Source organism: Tigriopus californicus, chromosome 12 (assembly GCF_007210705.1).
Source record: "Tigriopus californicus strain San Diego chromosome 12, Tcal_SD_v2.1, whole genome shotgun sequence".
NCBI lineage: Eukaryota > Metazoa > Arthropoda > Copepoda > Harpacticoida > Harpacticidae > Tigriopus > Tigriopus californicus.
Window position 1 is genome coordinate 3,675,174 of NC_081451.1, and position 24,373 is coordinate 3,699,546.

At 36.9% G+C, this 24,373-nt stretch overlaps 1 protein-coding gene across 1 annotated transcript in view; it reads right to left on the reverse strand.

Moving 5' to 3' along the window:
* Positions 1-1,191: 1,191 nt before the first annotated feature.
* LOC131891732 (uncharacterized) overlaps positions 1,192-24,373 on the reverse strand; it is a 54,496-nt gene continuing 31,314 nt past the window's right edge. The window contains exons 3-7 of the mRNA XM_059241368.1: positions 23,803-23,883; positions 17,017-17,198; positions 12,844-13,033; positions 4,223-4,329; positions 1,192-2,546 (exon numbers count right to left, since the gene is read on the reverse strand). Coding sequence (XP_059097351.1) covers positions 2,415-2,546; positions 4,223-4,329; positions 12,844-13,033; positions 17,017-17,198; positions 23,803-23,883 — 692 coding nt within the window. The 3' untranslated portion in view covers positions 1,192-2,414. The remainder of the gene's footprint in view (positions 2,547-4,222; positions 4,330-12,843; positions 13,034-17,016; positions 17,199-23,802; positions 23,884-24,373) is intronic.

The window sequence follows — 24,373 nt, forward strand, 5'->3', positions numbered from 1 at the left end:
TTGGTGGGCATTGGCAGCCTTGGGCGTGCTCTTGTAGGCGTGATCGACGTCATAGTCAGTGGCCTCGGAGGCGTATTCATCCAGAGCCATTTTTAGTGCACTTGAATAATTAGATATGTAGTTCAATGAGGTTCACAATGGGTGCGAGCAACTCCAAGTTTTGAAGACTACTGAGGGATTCCAAGGGGTAGAGGAAGTACGTAATCTTGATGAGCAGGAAAGAATGACCGACCAAATTGAAATGCCAATGTCTTCCGTTCAATTCAAGAAAGCAGAAATTTGGGAAACAAGATGCAAGCGTGCTTTTGCGCTTGATTACTCTAAATTTGCTTCTTTGCTTTCACCGTAAAAAAAGATCGATGGTTTAAAGGATGAACATCAACGGTATCTCCAGAATTGTCCAATTTGTGAAGATCAAATATGCTGCTTTTTGGCTGTTGTCACATTTGAAAATTTTATACATAGGGGGCCAAGGTAGATAATTAGAAGGTTCGATCCTCCTAACTAGCCGTTCTCTAGAAACTTTTTGATATTAATTCCACACCCTTAGACTGACAATCAACCTGATTTGATAATTTTCGAAGTCTTGTCACGATTTTTATCCAAAAACCATTGTACTGATAACTCATATTTATCAATCTTTCAAAGCATTATATTTCATTTAGTTAGAAAGTCAAAAGATTTGCAAAACTATTTGAAAATGGAATTAATTAGTGGTTTAGTTAAATTGATTATATACTCTTGTCTACTTTTCAAAGAAATCATTTTCGTATCATAATCATATTAGCATTATTGAATAAATATAGGTAATATGTAATTGACATTATCTATCGATTATAACAGTACCTATTGCGTTTTTTTCAAGTGTTTTCCTTCTTTTTGCAAGTCCACCCAAATAAAAAAGGCTAATTCCTTATTTATCTCAGTGTTGCTGAAAAGACGAGTAAAGCCGAGATGTGATGACGTTGCTTTTCTTCAGTTTTTGGTGCGGGGGATTCTATGTATGTACACCTCTTTAATGAGTGTAAAGCGGAATCTCACTTACCCTTCAGTTAATTGCCAATGATATGGCAAACTCACCGTCTTCAATTCCACCGGATGTCTCTGGTCTGAGTTTTCCACGGGAATTGGTCCACTCAGCAAGAACGTTTCAATCTCCGTCTCAGAATAAAAGGGATGCAAACTTTGTTATATTGTGACACATATGGAGTATATTTCGGCATATTTTAGTTCACAGATGGTTCTTGGCAAAAACAACATTCAACGTACGACAGCAATTCTATCTCGAGGCCATCCATTTATATGGGTTATCATTGGGTAATCTACATTTCTACCAAAGGGTACAAGGGGTGAAATAGTGTTTTAATGATAGCGAAATGACAGCACACAAGGTTGAACAAGGTTGAATTCAATTTGAAAGTACCGTTGGCAGTGAAGTTTGAATGAAAAAAAGAAATGGAAGGCAGAAATTTAGTTGCGGCTATAATAAAATGAAAATAATGGCAATATTTATCAATGGTTTCCGATGCAATAAACAAAAGCCAATTCCTGCCATCAATCTGAAATTTTATGATTTTCTTTGCACGGCTCTTATGAGTTTGTCAAGCACGTTTTAAAAGTCCAATCAAACGTTCCAGTTCCAAAGGTAAGCTTCTAAATGACCTTATTTACCTTCAAACATGATTCAATCTAACAAACTTGAATGTTATCATTTATCGCCGAAGGACATACGGAAACGTTTGAATGATAATTTTTCTTTCAATCCAACGACTACAGATCTCAGTATTCAACAACGATATAAGGATTTAAAGAAACACGGAATTCAAACTGACCACAACCATGTGTACGCTACAATGTTTGACAAAAAATCTTTCAAACGCCATTTGAGCAGAAATGTTCTTTTCTTTCATGCACAGTTGCTTCAAGTCCCTTTTGCTTGATAGGACATTTTTAGGAAAATATGAAAAATATTGAAATTTCTTCAATTACCTGAGGGCGGGGGTGAGGTGTTAAATAAATGTACTTTTTAGTATATTCGGAAATGATTTAAAGCGGAGAGGGTTCTTAAATGTTGAGAAAAATCCAAGATTTCACGTTACGTGTTAGGCCAAATTGTGAACTACAGTCTTTACACCAAACATATCGAAGCATAATGATACTAATTCAAATTGTGTTTAAACCATTTTGTTGAGACTCAAATATTAGAGATCTCAAAAAAATGAGTTGGAGAAAACAAAGAAATTATTTGAAAAATAAAACCTCATCAAGTTCGTTGAAGCAACCGTGTCTAACTTAATCACATCGTTCTCTAGGTTAAAAGAGGCTTGTCAATGACTACCACATCTGAAGTCACAAGAAAATTGGGTTCAGATAAATTCGATCCACCAATTGCAATATTTCGAAGCCAACGAAAGTTAGTCTGGTTGAACTCTAGATTCGTGGCGATGTTCCATGTAATCCGGATGATGGGTAACCTCTTTGATCATATCCTTTAGGAGGTTATAACGGGGGAACATTGGATACAATTTGCTGTCGGCATACTCATTCTGAAAAGATAAAAAAGTGTGGAAAATCAATTTGACAACTTGTCAAGTTAGGTCAGCAGTTTGCGTTTTTACACGTTGATATCAGCAACTTTAAAGAGCACCAGTCGACCAGCCCAAATATTTCAGAACAATTATAGCAGGTTAAACCGAAACCAAATAGGTCGGGAAAAAAATTGCAACTTTATTGTTTTCCCTCATGTTTCTTCAAATCAGTAACTAGTTCCAAAGGTGTGTGAAATTGTTAGCGTTTTTTCTTCATTTTTAAAAAGTTCCTCGGTTTTTCATATTATTTGGCAGCTTCAGACTTCTTATTTGCTATTTATAAGCTTATTTGCCACTTTGTTGGTCGTTTTTTTAAATATATTTGCGAGTTTCACATTTTTTTTGTTAATTCATTCGCCATTTTGGCTATATGCCTTATCAGTACCTCCAGTGATGGCTTTTGAATCATAGTTTATATGGCACCATAAAAGACGTGCAACATGTTGTTGGTTTATTTTGTCACAGCTTTCATTTTCATTTATGTGTATTGCTTGGAATGAAAATCAAAATCAGCCTTTGCCACCCTCCCCAAATTGGTTATACCAGTACCCTGACAAGCTTATTTGCATTTCTTTCATAAATTACCCAATTTTTGTGTCTGTAAAGACCACCTAAAAGTGCCAGCTTTTTGCAGATCGAAATGAGTAAATATAGAAACACTTCTTTTTGAATACATAGAGGAACAAGTTTGCTCGAGGTGGCAATTCAAAGGGTGTTAAGAAGGCATATGAGGTAACTGAAAACCCACTTTTAAGAAATAACAAATATTGATTGAATTATTATTGTCTAAAACTGGCTTGACGAAGCCAAATCGGAAGGGAATTTTTTGAAAGGTTATCAACAAAGCCAGCTTGCAGTATTTTCTTTACGCAAATGAAATTGTTAATAAAGGTCTTCCCTTCGTGAATCCATCCTGTCCGTTAAGCATGAATGAATACAATCTTCACTAATCTCTGTTCCATAATGTATTTTCGGGGCTTTTCTATTTTCTTCCATATTTTAATTTACTGTATTTCTTTAATAAAGGAGGCAAACAAACTTGTTGGCATTTCGTAATTTGACGAATAAAAGACTCCGTCAGTCAGCTCTCAACTTTATGGGTGGGCACTGAAACCAGTCTGAAAAAGTCTCTTTGAATAAAAAACTAATTTCCTTTCGGAAGGAAAGTACATATTTTGAATTTGCCTGAAACGTTGACACAATATTTAATGAGAGCTCGCAAAGATTGACCTTTCTTGACTAAAGTGACGACGTCATTGGCCTTTAAAGGCGAACATTCCCCCCATCATCGTCATCTCAATCCAGAACCAAGGATGCCATGTTGAGGGCCTTAACGGCCTTGAAGGTCTTTTCTTTTTCGACCACTGTCCTTGGATCTTATGGGAAAAAGACGTGGAAGCTAAACTGTCATGAACATATCTTGTAAGCATGTCATTACCATGAGAAAAAAGCGTGGGGAATAGAACCTCTTGCCAGCAATCCATTGCATATGTTTGACGAATATCTGCACTGAACATACCGTAATTTTTCACTCAAAAATACCGCCTAATGGCCTTCTCGGGTTGTTCAAAACCATCTTTGAGTAAAGCATTAGCTCCATAAAGCATACCATATTTGCAATAGGCGTGACTTACACTAAGTGTTTTGATGATTTGACGAATGGCGACGTATTTCTTGAGGAGGCGATAGAGGTTGTTAAATAGCACCACGTTTTCCTCTTGCAGCTGCATGGATGTCATTTCTGAAAGGAGAACACAAACAAGGCCTTTTAAGCATTACATTTGCAGACCGATCTACATCGTATGCAAGGCCTTATAAAGCGGCTCAAATAAAATTGGGAAGAAACCAAGCTAGATGAAAAAATAAACCTTTTGCCACACGCTATAAGTTATGAATCGATTATGGTGATTTGACATTAGAATCTACACAAGATGTTAAAAATCATCATGAGCAAAGATGGAATCCTACTGTCTGTCCAGCTTCCGAAAGCAAAGGATTACAAAAAGTAGTTTGACATGAATGACCTCTATCAAATGTAATCAACGTTATAACGCTACATAAAAATTGGGTTGGCTGCAACGATTCCGAATTCAAATCAAAGTATTCATGTCCAGGAAAAAACTCCTCTTCAAATTGTGTATTGAATAACAACTCAAAACACTTCCTGAAAGTCCAAACACGACTAAATGGGCTAAAAGGTAGGTACCTTTCTCTGTAATACAGATCTTTGATTATCAGAGTAGTCAAACCAGTCAGCCAAGATTATCTTATGTTTCATAACTATCTCCATTGGGTTTGGTGTCGCATTGAAAATAATTTAGTTCTCCATGAGTGAGCATAGACTGTTTGCTTTAAAATATTTGTTTGAGGACCCTATAAACCAACATTAGGAAAACAGTACCCAGCAGTTTTATTTATCAGGCAGGACTGTACGAGGAATCTTCGATTCCACCCAATCAATGCCAATTGATCTTAAATTTAGATTTGAATCTATTTTAGATTCTGAAGAATGAGTCTCAATTGTCCATATCGATTTTCGACAAGCATTCTTTACTTCAATTTACTTACAACCCAAAAACATTTAGGATTGCGTGATGTCTTAATCGTCTTTAAATTGGGCAATCTTTTTGCTCATTGATTTTCAATAAAGTTTCAGGAACCTCTCCCAAGATTTGTTGTGAGCTGCCTCAAAGTTTTCCCAGTTGCAAAGCGCATCTTGACGAAGGTTTGTGTGAGTTCAAACTTAGATTCCGAGTCTTTTGTTTACGCTCGTTCTTGACATCTCCCTGGGGCTTTCAGGAAAGTAAGTTTTCGACTAGGAGGATAAGAACCGCTTTCCGTGAAAGTTTGAGACTGACTTGACTTCCAGTTGAAAACGAGACTTAGAGCAAACAGATTGACCACGAGGTTCTTGGGTGCAAACACCGACACGAAGGGACCCCTCCAATCCTGGACGGTGATTATTTCAGAGTTCAACAAAAAAATGACTTCTTTAAATTACATTTTACAATATTTTTTTTAAGAGATCAGGGGTAGCTCTTAATGGTCTGATGGGTCTGAAATCAAAGTGGCAAAGTATCAAGACTTATATGTGTCATAGGGGGAGTTAGATTAATCTTTGGGTTTGCAACTTTTTAATAGATCGTGGAATACGCCTCTTTTTTATGCAACCTAATTATAGGTCGGTCCAGACTTCAGGAAGTCTTCAACCACTTGCTCAGACTTTCCCGCGTTTTATTGGACTCAGATTTGTTTTTCAGATATGCAGGCCTCTTTGGTAAGTTTTACTTCAGGTGGTTTTAACTACTCGCAATCAAATCTCTGGGTTTGCTCCTGGACGACAAAACAAGTCATTTTTCCGAGTTTTACTTATTAGTATTAGAATTTTTGGGAAGGGCAAATTCAAGACATAACATAAAAGTCTCATAAAAAAGTATGTTTGCAATGGCTTGTAATTTTTTTTTTTTTGGAATGGGTTTTTGTAATGCATGTCATAAATTGGGACTGAAAAGTTTATGTTTGATCCAATCTAAAATTCTCTGCCCAGAATGGATGATGTTTAAATTCCTAGATTCAATCCTCAGTCCAATATATCTTGCTTATGCCGTTGAATATGCAAACATATTTAACACGTTTGAAAGACTGCAATATGACCTACAATGATGGCATATCTGCCCTGTGTGTGGAATATATAGGTTTACTTTAGACCTGGAACAAACTCATTTGCATTTGGGTTCCATTGTCAGAAGCTATTAATCATCGCACGTTCTCGTTTGAAAGTGAGTAGGTATAAGGCTCAATGCTATGCTCTTTCTCATGGAGATTAGCATTAAAACACTTAAACGACGTCTGCCAAATTACCTGGGAATTATTCCTGGCATAAATCAACGCTTTAAAAAGATGATCTCAAAGGGCCGTGCTTTAATGTAAGCCTCTCACGCCTGGCCCTGATTCCAAATAAGGTATATGATGCTTTCAACTAACGGCATTAGTTAGTTGATTAGGAAGGGTGGGCCTACGTGCTCACAAAATACAAAGTTCCTCTACGAATCAAAAATTTCGGCTTTTCAGTAATTTGGTTAATGTGGATGAATACCTTTTATCCTTGAGAAGGTCTTTTAGGTTGGCAAAAAACCTAGCTTACTTCATAACGAAGGATGGTGATATAATCTCAATCGCCAACATCAAAAGTCCAATGAAAAACAATCTGGCTCGTTTGTAGCTAATGTGGTTATACAAATATGTAGACAGTACATTTTTTAGCAACATTTTGCCGTTGTTTTTAACTTAACACTCATCTGCGCATTTTTTGTGTGTCCCAATGAGGACATATCACGGCTCCCTGAAACAACGTATGATAAACTAGTTTTTCTGAAATGGACGGACATTCTTAATCTAGTGGACAAGTACTTGTGCTATTTCGCATTCTTGAGTCTTGTGGTGAAATAGATACCATTTTGGGAGCTTCAATCACTTCGTTAATGGTATTGTTGTCTGTTTGCAATACTCTATCAACAACACCTAGTCCGAAACCCTCACCAAATACGAAAGCTAAAGACGTCAAATTTAATCAAATTTGATGAGACAAATAAATGCGGAAGTGATAGTGTACCTTATCAAAGAAAAAATACATTGAAAGTTCAAGGTCAAAATGTATATCATCAACGATCAATGTGTGTCAAGTCCCTGAAGTATTCCAAGTGGCCTTTCATTGTTCAAGGAGGTGCCGAGAGTGTTTTCGAACATGTGGGCCGTTATTTCAAAGATGTGACAGATTTTCAATTCATAGCCTTTCCGGAATAGGACATCAACTTTACGTGATGCTTCGTGGAGTTCTAGTTCGTCCCTATATGCACACACGCACAATCTCAACGCATCATCAATTCGTCGTCAACAAGAACTGTTTCAAGAAAGAAGTATGCATATTATTGTGCAAGTGTATGGGTCAATCGAAACTTCCAAAGCTACCAATCATTGATATTTGTGCGCCTATCAACGATATTGAGTTCCACGCTTTAAAGCCAGCCTGGAATATCGAGATATGAAGCATGCAATAATAAAACCCCAATTGTCCTTAGACTTACCAAGATTAGCGCAAAAGATTGCCTGTAATGTCTGATAAATTATGGGGCGTGTCAATTACCTAACATCCCAGGTTTTTCATATTGTGCAATATCTTTCCTGAGTTGCTATTGATGTCTCTTAAAGTCAAAAAAACTAGTTATTCTTTGTCAAACAATTCCATGTATGATTTGTCATTTTGGAGTCTGCCACCGTTGGTAAATATATGTAAATGCTGCAAGCAATAGGCGAAGTTTTTTTTTTACAAGTAGTTTTTCTGCAAGTTTCTGGTCAAACCGAAATCTCATTTCCCATTTCAAAACACGGCAAGGGAGAATCAGTTTGTTCAGGGAGCCCGAACGAGCTTTTACAGTGGGACAAAATGGTGTGCAATTAGGTGGTTAGATTAATAAAATGGCAAACTTTTCAAAATTGACCGCAGTGTCGGAACATATTCAATGTCAAATGTGCTTAAACACATTTTTTAGACTTGTATCATCGGTAGCTGTTTGCATCTTTAAAGCATAGGCAAGTTTTCGCCAACCTGAAAAAAATCCTGGGGGGATAAAAAGTATTCAGCCATATTAACCAAAGCACTAAAAAGTCGAAAATGTTGAGTCGTAGAGGAACTTGATATTTCGTCAGCACGTAGGCCCACCTTTCCTTAACAAGGAAAGCCTAATGCCGTTCGTTGAAAACATCATATACCTATGGAATCAGGGTCAGGCGTGAGCTCTTTTACTTCATAGGGTTGCCGAGCTCTAAAACTATCCTTACTTCAATGGAACTTGCAAAGCGCAAGTGATGTCTCTATCAAAACTTTTTTTGCATCCTTCACACTCACCTGAAGGTTTTAAGAGTTTGATTTAATAACTCCAACCTACGAAATGGCAACCTAGATATGAACCCGTTGAAATATTGGCACATTAAATGTTTAAAAATGGGCCTGAAATGCACTTGTTTTTTAAGGGAAAATCTCAAATTGAAGTGGTAGAAATGGGACGCCGTAAACACAAGCAGCGGCATCTTGAAATTGCAGGGACTTCCCATTCCTTTTCATGTCTATTTGCTGTTAAATGGCTTCAAAAAACCTCTAGAGCTATGACAGGCAGGGTGGGCATTTCATTTTTGGACACTTTTGTCCACCCCTGTCCAAAAGTGTCCAAAAGTGTCCAAAAATAAGGGTGGACAAAAGTGGACAAAAGTGTCCAAAAATGTCCAAAAATACGAACCTTTAAAACTACAAATATAAAGGATATTCTGTATGAAACCTATCCTCTACTTCAAAAATTGCTCATTGATGGTTCCAAGAGCAAGATAAGTCTTTAAAACCTTTGCCATATACCTCTAACATACCCAAAAAAGGTATTTGAAAGACAGGTTCTTAACTCTTTTTTTCTTACATTAGATTAGATAGGCAAGCAGGGAACAAAGTCTCCCTCTAGTAGAATGCAGCTGTTGCAAAGGATTCAAAAAACTGAAATAGCAAAACATTATATTCTGGTTATCTGGCTTCATTTATTCAACATTATTAACTTTTTGCAAAAATGTTTTACTTAAAATCATTAGTCATTTGGATTTCTTCTTAAAAAGTACTAATATTAAAAATTGAATTTCTTACGAATTGCTTAAATCTAATAATGACATATTTTCCTATACTTATGGTTTTTCTTCCATAAGTAAGTTAATTGAGACATTGTTAGGCAATTTCTAACTTTTAAAGATGCGCTTGATGTCAGGAAATGAGATTCCCAATGTTTCTTAAAGAAACATAATATCTTAGTTTTTAGATGTATTATAAAAAGAGTAATTCATGCACTCCTTATAAATATGTTATGTATATTCAAAATATGAGAAGTATTATTGTATATTTGATATTCAGCTCCTAAGCTTTTTTAAATTCAATTTTTTTAAATCTTTGTTAAATCATCCAGCCACCAAATGCCCTGATTATAGTTGGGGCTTCGACTTATTAACATTCAAAAGATATTAAAGATTTTGTTTTGACTTATAAAAGCTGTATTGTATCAAGATAATGAATTTCGTTAAGTGTATATCTTGGAAATTAAAAACGTTAGTGAAAAGGCTAGTTGTTACTTCATATTTATGTGTTTGAAGAAAGCTTAGATTTTATTGATTACTGATTCTATTTGCTGGTTCACATCTAGATTTGGTAAAGAAATAACATGATTTAGGGTTTAAAAGTGTTTGCTTGTCAATCCCCTTTTGCAACAATTGTACTTAATTTTGGACACATTCTGCCACTTATTGTCCACTCTTTTCCACTTTTGTCCACTTTGGACACCCTTTTGTCCACTTTTGGACAACTTTTCGTCCACTTTTGGTGACACCTTTGACCACTTTGACACTTATGGACACTTTTGTCCACTTTTGGACACTTTTGTCCACTTTTGGACACTTTTGTCCACTTTTGGACACTTTTGTCCACTTGGTGTCCAAAAGTCACGCTAATTCTCAAAATTGCCCACCCTGATGACAGGGCTTGCAATGTTGAGGTAAAAGTTCGTTCTGTTTCGTGACTGATAACTCTACACTGCATTAGTTCAATAAATGAGGACTAAAATAGCATCAACGAAACATGAAGTGAAAGGCTCTAAGCATGACCATTTTGGAGGTTAATGAATCAGAATTAACACTTTTTTGGAAGGTTAAAACATATATTTTGAAAATTGTTGAAAAGTAAGACTTCACAAAAACGGCACAAATTTATGAACAATGGAACCATCATGTAGATTATATGTTTTGGAGTTTAAAGAAGGTAAATAAAAGGCAATCACCCTCCTTCCAAAATCAATATGATTGTGGCTTTGAAAAAAAATATATATATTATGTTTAAAATCTTGAACGTTTCAGATTGTTTTTTGAAAGTTAGCTTCTTTGATAAAAACAAAGACTTTGAAATGGGCTCAGGGAAAAAGGGCGTTTTTGAGAGTGAAGGGGGCCTACTGATCACGGATTATGGTCTCAAAATTAAATATGAAGCTTCATCAGGATGTTTGCAGAAAACGTTGCTAAAAAAAATTGAACACGCAGCAGTTTATTTGACAATTGCTTTCGCAACAATTTCTTATTTAACATGAGATGACTCAATTCTTAATAACACATCACAATTTGGAAAGCAATTACTTAATTTCCAAGTTGTTTGTATGATGGTACTAAAAGGGGTCCAATACATTACGTTTAATCCAACAGGCATATCGGAATGCATTTGCTCCAATTGACAAAGTCTCCATTTAAAAAATGGAGCTAAATCATCCTCTATAATGGGCGTTGTGAGGAAAAGCTCTAGATTTAATTCAAAAGAAGTGGGGATCTAGAGTTGATTGTTAATTGGATTACCGAAATAAAATTCAAGAATTACATCAATGTTTGAAAAAAATGAATCAATGTCCGTAGCCAATATTATTTTTGAATAATTGGTTAATTTTTTGGGGGGGGGCTTTCTTAATAAAAAAAATGAAAATGAGCGATTGCGGGAGAATTTAAGGTTCAACACAATTTGCTAAGCATTTGAGAATTTTCCGACGTATGGAACAAATCGGCCTAGATTTGTCAATAAAAACAGATGTTGCCTCCCTAACTTGAAGAGATCCTGGCCATTACTCTTTCCTTGGTGTGAAAGTATCCGAGATTTTTCATAAGCGGACCAAACTGGCCATAAATATCTCCCATTTAAAGAGGCCCCCAAAAGTTTGCAGTGCCTCCAAGTTAGTGCATGAGCTACAATTTCCGTTTTCCATAGCAGAACCTTATTATGAAAATGCTTCAAAGCCACCATGTTTTCATCTAAAGAATCCAGGATATGAATAACATTGTTCTTTCGCTCACAACATTTTTGTTTGGTCCTTGAATAAGGAGAATGCCATGTCGAGATTGTTACAGTTTCGAAAGGTCAGCGATGAATGTCATAACCAATACGGAGAATACATGGCAAACAATCGAAACGATCAAAATTGTTTTCATTGAGCTATCCATTAGTGGCAAAAGACCATTGAGAGAGCCTTTTACAGTCTATGAAAAAGGCCAGTGGAAACCTTCCATTACACATCGACACCAAAAAGTACATGCGACTAGCTTTGAGTACCTTCCGTACAATATAACGCTCAAAAAGGGTGATCTTTTCACTTTTTCAAGAAACGTCTGTCTGCTGTTGCAGTGCCAAACTTCAAGGGAACTATTGGAATTGTAGACTCGTTTCTTTGATATGCGAAGAACGTAGAATCCAATAAAAGCACTGAGAGTTAGTTTTGGGGCATTTTCTCGAAAACGTTAAAAGGAAACGGTCTAGTCAGTCAAACTGCACCACGAAAACATTTCAAAGGAATTGACTTGGAGAACTCTTTTTTGGCCATAACACCTTGAGACAATCAGACAGTCAAGAGGAATTGTCAAAAGCCTCCTCAAAGGCAATTCCTTCGTTCGGTACATTATCAAAAATATTCTAGAGGAGAGAGGGGTAATCAAAGACAAACTGGAACCCTAATAATACACATTTGTGAAATAAATCAGGACAAGTGGGCAAAATTCCAACCATCCTCGGTTAGCAAAGCTTTTACCCACGACGTTTGACGTCAAACATTTATTATTCAATCTGGCTGAGGGGGAACATTTTCAAGCTCGTTCTTTTAATTGGTATTTTCCGTAACTCTTTACTTATGGGCTAGCCTGTTGACCATACCCAACTTTCAGTGGACTGGAAATATGGTGATCAATAGGACCTTAAAATCAACGTGTATAATATGTGAAGAAAATAAAAATATTTTCTTTTATGATAATGCTAACTCTGTACAGGTCGATGGTCCAGCCGCATCTTGAATATGCCTCGCCCATTTCCGTAAAACGGCCTTGAAACCTGAATTTTATGTTGCAACAGTCGCGCGACTGTAAGTCACCCTGTATTGGCGATTTCGTGAGAATACTTTTTCACTCCCTGTTTAGCAAATGGTTTACGGCAGCAATTCAAATCAGGGTTCAATTCCAATGGAAATGGTCAAATGGTCCAATGGAAACATTGACCTCCAATGGTTGGAGGATATGTACGTAATAATGCGATTGAAGCGGGAGAATCCCAACCATCTAAGAGCTCAGTGATTGACGTCCTTGACTGTCCATCATAGTATTTCTTTTCATTGTGAGCGTGATGGGAACATGATGTTTCTTTCTTTGTTCTTACCATTGACCTTCTCCAACCTGGCCTCTTTTTCTTTCTCGGATTCCTGGAATCCTCCACTGGCATCGAAGGGCATCCTGAGTGTTTCCAAGACTGAGCACACCCGAAGCACGTAATCCTGGATGGATTCAGCCCGATTCTGTTTGGGCAGCTCTGCCACCGCCCACCAAGACGATTCCAATTTGACCGCATCCTAACAACACGAAAGAGATCGATCAACTTGGGACAACGGCCTAAAGGTCAAAAAGGCCAATGAGAACACTAATTCGATAATATGTTTGTATTCGCCTCGAAGAAGGTGCATGCGGAAATGAAGGAGCCAACTCATTTGTCAGAACGGAAATGGGCCATTTCTTCTAATCGCCAGAGATGGGATCAAACATGTTTTTGAAAGCAAGGCTGCCAGAACACTTGGCAAAGCAAAAGCTCCAGTCAAATCCAAACGTAACGTTAGAATTTATGTTTAAGCCAAGAAACAACCCTGGTGTAAGGTAAGAAAAATCAGAAATATATGTTCAAGCTAACATGTGGGTTTCTGGATTGAAAAGGGTAAGAAGTTCTAATGTAATCATTTTGCCTTGTGCCGTCAGATTGCCATCCAGTATTGCTGAAATTGTTCCCTGGTTTGGTTTTTGGGTCAGAAAGTGCAACAAGATCTGACCCAAATAAAAGCAATCTTTGATCAAGCTCAGCAGTACTGGATTGGAAATTTGTGTCGCAGTTAGATTGAAGTTAGGTTTGAGCCAAGAATCAACCCTGTTTTGACGTAAGGAACATCAGGGTTACAATTTGAGGCTAATTAACGGGTTTGTGTATTGGAAATGTAAATTGGGAACCCTACTCTTAACCTCTTATGATTATTGACACTTTTAAGTAGCAGTTGTTAGATGATGTCAGCACAAATTTCGGGAGGTCACTTGGGTAAATAACCAAAATACAAAGCGTAATATTAGACAAAACACGTTTCAACGGTTTTAAAACGTCTTTTGTAAAAATAGAAAGTGTTAAAAGAGGAATAAAAAGTCCAAAAATGGCTTTTTCCACCTAAAAAGTATTTTTTCAAACATATGAATGTGTAAAACTGACAATCTATAAATTTCAATAGTACACCATACATTTCTTTGATGAATCAATGAATTGGAACTCTAATTTAATCCCTTGGCACTGAACTATTAAGCGTCAAAAGCGCTAGTGATATCTCAAAATAGGCTAGTGAAGGCATTTTCCTTTAGAGATAGAAAGATAGAAAGCACAATATCAGACAAAAAACGTTTATAAGATTTTCAAACGTCTTTTGTAAAAAAAAGAAGTGCTAAATGAGGAATAGTAAGTCCAAAAAATGGCTTTGTTTCAGCTAAAAAGTATTTTTGAGCATATTAATGAGTAATACACTTTATTAAAATGCAATGCTAAATGAATCATTCCTTTTAGACGTAGATAGATGAACTGAAAATCTAATTTAATCCCTTCACAAAGAACTGTAGAGCCTCAAAAGAGCAAGCAACTTCCTCAAATTGGATCATCTTCCTTTCCTGCTTCAATATCCCAATATATTTTATCCCATATGAAGTAACACCTGACCTTTCAGATGTCTTTTTTTCAAAAGTTCAAAGAGGGATTTCTATCGGTTAGTGCAACTGAAAACCAGCCCGATACATCAGCAATCAATTCTTTATTGATCGGGGGTTTCTGAAACATATAGGGATGAGAGATTATCTTGTGACCCTGGGGAATATCCGCTCTCATCTAAAAAGCATGGCTTTTGTGATGAGAAAGAGCATAAAGCTCAAACTATGAATTACTCTCATATTGCACCAAACATGTTGTATTTGCAAGACATTTTGAAATGCATAAGTTTCTTGCTCAATCAAGTCTTCAGAAAGTTTTGAGCACTCACAATACGTATCTAAAAGTAGGCAACGTGACCAAAACTTCCTCTCTTTGCCCTTATCAAAAAACCGATATGTTTAACTTTTCCGATAGTTCTCTCGATGAGAAGCAAAAGCTTCTGACTTTTAATCTCGATATCAATTGCATTTTAAGACCACTCATCCACTTGTCGTGTATAAAAAAAAGAAGCAGATTTTATTCTTAAAACCGCGTCTCAAAAACAAACCCAATAATTGCACTAAGATATTAATCAATTTCATCATCTTTTATTTAGTGACCCGACCGAAAATCGTAACAAAAACATTTGTTATCTACGTTTCAGAACCAGTACAAAATGCAATTTTTGAGGCATGATTGACACTCTAAGTAAATCCAATGGATGAAAAAGCTCCCCATTTATAATAAAATGCTTTCTTTCAAGGACTTCGTTCCTGCTTCATCATCCATTTATGATACAAAAAGGGCAATTTCGGTGGCCGGAATTCACGGAATTCTGCAAATCGGACTAAAAGGACAGGTTTCCAATCAACGCTATCGGTATTTGTGTCGATCATTGAAATATGGGGAATGCCTTAGGTAAAGATCATCGATTCCTTGCCTTGTACAGTACTTGTGGGGCCCCTTTCCGAATGTGGTGGGTTTTCCAATACTCTTAATCCTTACAGCTTTGAGCACTCAATATTCAAGATACATTTGAATACAAATCCCTTGGGAGATCAAAGCAAAGCCGAAGGTCTCCGTTTCCACGAAAGGCCACAAGAGGTTATTCTTACTATGCCGCTTAGCCTAATGAAGTTCAGCGTAATCTGTCAATTTCAAATCAAAAACGATCCAAAATTGAGGGTAAAATGCAACAGTCAACATCCTGCAAGGCAAATGAGCAAGGCAAAATTTTCAAATGAGCTTTTATAGAGTGTAAAGAAGAAAAGAGGGGAGACCTTGCAACAATCTACTTATTGCAACCGGTGTCAAATATCTTTTTATTTTGGTCTTTATAAGCAATGTTGTAGCCATGGATTACATGCAAACACGCCAAATATTGCTGATTAGCTTATCTCCCGATGTGTTTTTCCAGATTACTTAAAGTGCTCCTTGCCTTTGAAGAAACCTTCTAATTTGAAAAAAGGCTTAATATGTCATGACTTTAAAAAAATCTGCTTCTTACTTGATATTTCAAAAATCTCAACGAAGTATACAAGTGTTCGACGCTACATTTTTACCGATATTAGGCATGTTAAAGACAAACGGTTTCAGCTGGTCTTGGAACTATCTATTGGCTTACCTAAGTAACAAAAAAATCTACGTACAAAAAGCAGTAATTTTTAAGGGTTGTCTCTTTCGAATCTCAGATAACTCGACTTTTAGTGGACAGGTCGACATTGAACATTTCGACTCAGTACAAAGAATAAGCACAACATTTGTGCCAGAAAATGGAATTGAATGAGCGTGTTTGCGACGATGAAAAAATCAAAATGAATGATAAAAATAAAATGATAAAAAAATGATGATAAATCGACGAGTTATAACCTTTCATTTTAATAGCACTGGCAATTACATTACCTGCAGCGTTTAGAAAAGCCCGTGAAAAAACAAACCAAAAAAATGTTACACAATTCATAATTCGATTTATTGATTATGATGGTCGTGCCTGAATTTAATACCGCAGTACTTGGAAAAAGTGAATGAAAGGAAAAAGAAAAAAATATATTTTTGCCAAAAAATAGAAAAGAACATTTTTTCCGGAAACTAGAAAAAAAATTGATTTTGCCCTTGTTTGGTTATAGGTCCTTCCTCCGGTAAAATCAACAATCAATACAGCGTTTAAACTCGGAAAAAGTTATAATTCATAAGTAAGAAGGTGAAGTATTTGAAACGACATGTAATTGTGTCAAAACATGGAAATCAGTTTAAAATCAATCAACCTCTTTCCAATGCATGGGCTGGTTCATTCCTGTAAGTTTGATCCCTTGGATTCACGGACCAATGCCGTAATTTTAAATGTACGGTTTCCCGTGCATAACACCGAAAAGCTTACGGTTAGCTCAAAGAGTAATATAAATCGGTTTAGGGCCAATTCAAGTCAAAAGTCCCAACGGCTTGAGCGAAATTAAAAGTGAGCAAACCTGAAGTGTGACTGACAGACAAATTCCAAAATCTCTTCCAAAAGCCTCCGTCCTCCTCACTTTGGTCCCCTAAGCCCTCCCTTCAATTCACAATAATACTCACTACTCATGTGTACTGATCAGATCGGAGCTTTGCGTCAAGAGCTTGACAGAGCTCACTCACCTTGATCATGTCTCTGAGAAGCGTGTAACGGTTGAACAGATTCTTGACTTCCTTTGAGCGCATGTAGTTGTTGTGGAGAGTCACCAAATTGGAGATGGAGATCTGGTAGGTCTCTTCCAAGAGCCTCGTGGCGTACGTGGCGCGGTTGTAACGGTCAACTAAGGTATCGCGTGACTCTGAAACTAATGGAAGTAATTCGATTTACTCCCCAGTCAAGCAGACAGACAGGGATCATGGCCTCAAAATAGCCACGTGGTTGGTCTGGCCAGGGGCAATAAAAACCATGATGAAAATGGGAGCGAAAAAAGTGTGTATTGCTTCTTCTTCTTTCAGGTACGACTTTGATTAGATTAGACCTAATCAAGATCGATTTTACTACCTACATGCAATAAAAAATGATGACATACTTTTTCCCACTCTAAAGTAAACCATTTTGTTATTTGTCCAGGTTATATCAGACTATAGTTGCCAAATTGTCTTTTCGATTGGTGAGCAAACCATTTTTAAGTTGAAAATCTTCACTTATTTTTTGTTTGAATCGGGTTCGGCTTTGGGATACAGGGTAGTCCTATATTATCTTCTCCTAAATTTCAACCTCATATCTGGCTACGTTTGCGGAAAACTTGTAGTCAAACGATGTGCATCATAGATCAACTTTCCTCCATTAATATAAGGCGCAAATGGTTTTCGCTAAGTTTTAGCAAACACACTTCCTGAAATTATTCAGAAATTTTTTCGTTCAAATGATATTTTCGATAAAAAAACATTCTTACGTTGAGTTCAGGGCGACATTAAAAACTTATCATTTAAGAAAAAACCACACCAAGCTTATTAGAGGTCGCATTTGCTCATTCGACCCTTTACCTTAAAAACTTCCATTTAAAAATATGAACTTTTTTCATACTTATCAAATTATACTTACTGTGTTATTAATTTTGTTTCAGTTCGTTTTTGCTACTGCTTCTACCTTACATATCTAGCTGAAGTCGTGGACCATTTCGTTCCAAATTAAGCCCCAGAAAGCGTAGAAGAGCATGAATAAAGGCCTTGCAATATTCGAACACCTTGACTTCTGGCAAGGGTAGCCACGGCCTAAGTGGGCCCACTGGGATTAAGATATACCTTCCACAAGGGAGACCCAATCGGAGATTGAAAAATGAGAGATCGAGAGTGATCGCGACAGGTCCACCATTTCCACCTTGGAGCTTCCCAATGTTCAACCTTTTTTGTTGCTGTCAGGAGATCCGTCCAACTTTTCCTATTTAAGATCCTTTGGAGGCTCAAATAAGAAATCGATCTTAGTCTCGTCAAGGCACAATTGGAACTCTTCTCTCTCTCGCTTTCTTTCTCTCTCTAGGGGAAATAGTAGGTAAACGACTTTTTTGAGGAGGATAGGGGCTTAGCATCGCATGGATGGACTTCACAAAGGCCATGGACGGGACCCGTTACAAATATTTCGTGTCCTTTGTGCCTTGGTGATCAAATTATACTTAATGAAAACACAATAATTGCGCTTTGAGTACAGTTTAAATCACAGCTTTCTTGAAAAATAGTATAGATATTTTTTATAAATCGGTAACTTGGATTTAATGTTGCTATTTCATATACAATTATTTTTTCATCCAGTTTTGGAGGATGCTTGTACAAGTCCCATGCTTAGAACAGAAAGAATGAAGCTTGAAATTCCAGTTGTTACTACTCCAACTATGAACATGCTTCCTCTGGTACCTTAGTTTTAAAACGCATTGTGATTTTGCCCAGTTATATCTTCCGCAATACTGAAACAACGAGAGTTTTTGCATTTGATGATCAAGATCAATCAACTTGAAGATGTAGAATGAACACATTTTTTAATGTTCTGATCAGATCGTTTAATGTTAATTGGCTGGGCCAATGACCACACACGTCCTTACGTAGAGTGGTCCCCCAAAAGTTCCAGAGATAGTCTCAACATTGGATGGGAATCTGCGTATAGGCAGCTATGCATGTTCCACATATTTGGGGAAAAGAGACGAGCATTGAGAATTTGGAGAAAGGTATCTGAGGAATTGAAAAAAAAAATCCTGAAGAAATATTGAAAAATCCCGTCGCCTGAAATCTGATTTACTGCGAAGGCAATTTGGATCCCATCTTCTTGGAACCCTGAACTTATTCACAAAAACGAGCAGAAAAGTCGAATTCTACTGCGAAATTCGACATTCGCTTTGGAACAACACATGGGGAACAAGATGAAGTTCATTCCCAAAACAATGTGCCACACGAGGTTTTATCCGTTTTTATTGATTTAAAAAATGGGGGGAAAGGCCTTCCTCCATTCACTATACAAATTGAAATCTATGGCAATCCAAATAGAGCAAAAGCCCTTTAAGTTCCACCATTCCAAACGCAATCTAAAGGTTGCAAGCAAAACAAATCTCCCTTTTTTATTTGAGAAAAGGCATATTTGAATGGAAAATAGCGGGAATATTTTGAGCGAGGAGTGACAAAGATATCGGGCGCCAATCAAGTCTTTATGTAGAAGGTGGATCCAAAACAGAACCTTGTTGGGATCCGAGCTCGTTCTCATCTTCGAATGAATAGTTTCCAATCACCCTGAAGCCTATGGAACACTTTGCTCAAAAGTTGACTCACACCAAAGGCGAAGAAGGGCTTGTGCCTAAAATCACTTCCAAATCAAGATGGATTCAGTTGTCGACATAAAAAAAAAAGATGAAATCTCCTTCATCTCGCTTTGAAAGACACTTGAGCTTTATCATTCCCCTTAAATGTCATTTCAAAGCGAGAATTACCAAGAAATCTTTATCAAATGGATGAGGCATATAGGCACATTTGACTCAGGTTTTCAAAATTGAGGTCACTAAAAAGTAGACCTAAAAGGAAGGAGAGATTCTAGTTTTGTCAGGCCATAAATGACAGTGCGCCCTCTGTTCTACTAGATGTACCAATTTGAAGCCTCTTAATTTGAATATTTTTGTTTAACAAAGGAGTTTCTAAGGGAGGAAGTTCAAATTCGTAAATCACGCAACCTTCAACAAGCAGAATACTGATGATTTTACTAAACATCCAAAACGGAGCAAAACGTTTTTCACAAGTGTCTATTAAAGTGGCGTAAAAGAGGTAAATATGCAAGCCATTTTTATGAGCCATGCTAAAAGTGAAAAGCTTTTGGGGGGCTTTAGGCTAAAAAAGGTATCATAGGACCTTTTCCACACATAACTTTTCTTGCAAAGGGTGAATTTATTGACAGTACTGCCAACATTAATGGTCATATTGACCTTTTAGTTCTCACATCTCCGGACCTCCATCGGTGTGAAAACAAAACAAAATACCTTTGTCATCCCCTCACAAATCTTTTTTGGCTTACGTAAGTCGAAGTCGATTTTTGTTTGATGGAAATAATCACATTAAAAATGGTGGCAGTTAAAGCCTCTAAACTTTCAGACTCTTCTATTGGAAGCTCTCGAATTGCCAAGGCTTGGCGAGTAGAGGGCGGATTTGAAAGTGATGTCATTTTTTATGTTCTGAAAATAAGCATAAAAAGTGAAGAAATGGTCCAAATTGTGAAGGAAAAAGTGAAAAACATATCCCCATTTCAGGTTGTAACAATTCATCTCAGATACTCGTAATTTCATACGCATTGTTTCTTAACCTGCATATCTGAGTACATTTGATTCCTCGATTCCTACGTAAATAAAAAGTATTGGACGATTGTAAAATAAAATATTTTCCATGTTCTTAACTTATTGTACTTTTTTCTCTTATTATGATTGACTGGAACATTGTTATGACAAATGCTCTATTTTATACGTTTGATACAATATTTACTTTGCGATAAGAGATATTTTGGATCTACTTGAAATCTACGTCTTTGTTTTTTTCTCGGATACAAAGTCGAAAATGTCTAACTCGAAACTATACTCTGGAGGCGCTTTCCAATCCCCACGGTGTGTAAATAACTTATTTTATATTTCTTTTGATAAAAGCTACAGATTATTCAATGAATGTATTGCCTTCCAGCTATGTTTTCGATATATTGAAAAAACGACACGTTTTTTTCAATTTTTAAGAGTAGCAAGCTCCAAATAGTGGGCTTCAAGGTCAAAATTGAGGAAAAAGTGGCTTCATAACAAAATGTCTCTAAAAAGCGTTTTCAACAAAACCTCAAAATATCTGATAAAAAGTAATACCATATGAAAACTTTCTGATCCACCCTGTTCTGATGAGTTTTCAGATTAAATTGAAATATGTCCGAAAGAGTTAAAGAATGAGCTTTGAAGCTTAAATTGGACTTGATTTAGAAGACCTCTAGAAGTCTATGGCCAACTTCGTTGCGAAACAAACGTATCGGTCGGTAGTGGGTCTGAGTGCGATGGTATTCCTCATCTAGTCTTTAAAAAATGGCACTCTAAAAGTAACAACCCGGACTAGTACCTTCTTTTCAGCATAAAGCAATTCATTAATGGAAAATATGCACAATGCAATAACCCAAGCCAAAATTCAAGGGCTAACTCAATACGCGTATTCTCTTATCAAATGGGTAGATCAGTGTGGCAAAATAAAGGGAGCATCATTTTTCAGTTACAAAATATGCACTTAGAAAGTACATCTATAAATCGATGAAAATAGAAATGAGTGCTTTTTTTTAGGGAAATTTGTGTTTCTTCTTATTCCACATTTTTCCACATCTGCAGGCTTGATTACCAAGAACCGGTTTATTGGCCTTCAGGGACCTTTCTGTACATCAGGTACAATGATACAAAATCCGATCCTTGAATGTAATTTGTATTGTTAGACTCTAATGTTGTTTCATTTGTCTATTCCACAAAAATATTTAAAGGAACGAAATTTGTCCAAAAAAATTATCGAAATTTGCATACCATTTGTTTTTGCTTTCAAGTACGGGGAATATATTCATTTGTCCGCCCTCCTCAAAAATACTTGTAGACTTATATTTTGGAAAAAATATTAATATTTGACATGGATGACAGTCCTCTCATTCATGAAGGGGCTTTACATTGACAGGCAAATGGAGCAGTGGAAAATAGGGCCCAGTTTACGTTCCTTGTAAGAACAGGAAATGTTTTTGTGCCTCAGCAGCCACAGAAGATCGGGTTCCATTTCCCCATGGCTTCTTGGCCCTCTTAAAAAAGGATTATTGGGTTCTATTTCAAGCAGAATGCTTGATTGTGTGGAAAGCGAGCATTGAAGAAATGAAATGAAGAAGACACATCCTTCGAACAAGTCCGGGAGATTGTGGAAGTTATTTATGAATTAAAAAAGTTTTCTCCGCGCCAATTTATCACGCTAACAAAGTTTTAATTCCTTTAAATCTTCGAGAGAAACTTCAGCCGGGCGAAAGGCATTATTTAAAGTGAGCTTTTTCAATGCTCCTTGATTTTGATTCAAAATGTTCGCTTGACTTGGTATGGACAAAAACTTTGAGCACTTCATCAGTTCGAAATTGATTGCACTTTCTTTTGGTTAGGTTGAGTCCTTTGATTTGTCACTTCTTGCTCGACTCCAGCAAAAAAAAAAGGTCTGCTGTTTTTGCCTACCTAGACAAAGCTAATGGAAACGTCTTTCAATCCTGGTTTCTTACATTGCCAAATCATGACAGAATAAGGTTCGTTTTCTGGAGAACCCAATAAAAAATGAGAATTTAACCAGACGAATCATTGCTTTCAAAAAGACTTGAGTTGGTCCAAATTCTCGAAATTTGAATAAAAGACTCGAGAAAACTCGGACTCGACAGCACTACACATCATGGAAAAGATGGAGAAAATTGGACCCAAATTACTTCCTCTCATGCTTTTTCCAGTCTGATCCATATCGAAGGTTGCTAAAATTTTAGCTGGGCCTTGACTTTTATTTCACTCAAAAAAAACATTTTTAAGCTTCAGCAATGATTGGTAATAACTTGCCTTCGTCAAAAGCATTGTTGATGAAACGTTAGGGGCCAGTAAGTGAGAAGCTCAGGCGGAACTATTTTCAAAGGGAATGGGACAAAACGATCTACAAGCATCACTTTGTTCCATTTTATTTGGCTCATTTTGCAATATTAACAAAACAGGCCAATGGACGAAAAACGTGAACGATAGCAAATAAGCAGGCAAAAAGCAAGAGCCGACCTTTTTTACAGCTTAAAATATGGTTTTGGACGTATATGCTTCTGCAAATTTGGGGCTGATTTCTTCCACAATTACGGTGTAGAAAAGAGTACGTTTTAGGGTCGAAAACTATAAGCCATTAGTTAACATTGTTTCACAAACAGCATTAAACAGATGCAAAATGGTCTTCTCTCGAAGATCTCATGAAAGATGCTTAGGAATACCGAAAAATAAAACTTTACCCTTGCTGAATTGCTTGCGAATGTCAATTTATGAAATGATACTAATTGTCAGAAAAGGGAAATGAAGTGGCGCAGTTGAACAACGCGTCACACCCAAATTAACCATGTTCAATTTCATGGGTTCAATCCCAAGTCTCGCCTAGCCAATATTTCTAGTGGGCATTTTTGACGCCTTGAATGGCGGCCCACCATTGGAATTAAGATCTTAAGTAATTTCATCATCAATTATCGATTAACAGCCATGTAATCCATGGCCTGTGTTCATGGCATGTCTTCTTGCAAATAAACATTTCTTTAATAATAATAGAGAATCTGGATGGATTTGCCCACACCATTGTGTGTTTCAACAAGAAGGGTCAAAACTGAGTCGTTCTTTTGACTTTTCTATTCCGTTCGTTGGTGTTGATGCTACCGTAGAATGGTCTTGGCTCACTTACCATTACTCTCTTCTTTGACCTCTCTGACGACTCTTTTGATGCTTTGTCCAAATCTTCGAAGACCCTTGGTGGCTCCAGCAGCTGTAAGGAAATGATAGGGCTTAAGAAAAGGTGCCAAAGGCCAACAGACGAAACCACTGATTGTTTCTGAGGTCAACTTGAAACGGGGTTCTGGACGGGTTCCAAATTGTTACGCTCTAATTGCTTTCCAACTTTAGGCCTCGTGAGATGATGCCATAAGCAGGCACCACAGAATAGTTGGTCATATTTTGTGGCACCCACTCTTTCAATTTTTTGCTTTTTGGTTTGGTTTTTCACGGGTTTTTCTAACCGCTACAGAGAATGTAATCCCCAGTACTATTAAAATTAACGGTTCTAATTCGTCTATTCGTTACCTTTCAATCTTTATATGATATTTGGTCTACCTACAAATTTGAGTTGCCACACCGAACTAGTCCTTGATCCTTGATCTGGAATGCTGCTTTAAATTTGTCCAAGTCTGACTTGAAAGATGCAATCGGTTCAATTCCCTACGAATATTAGAGGAAGCCAAATGAAACAGTGAAGAAGA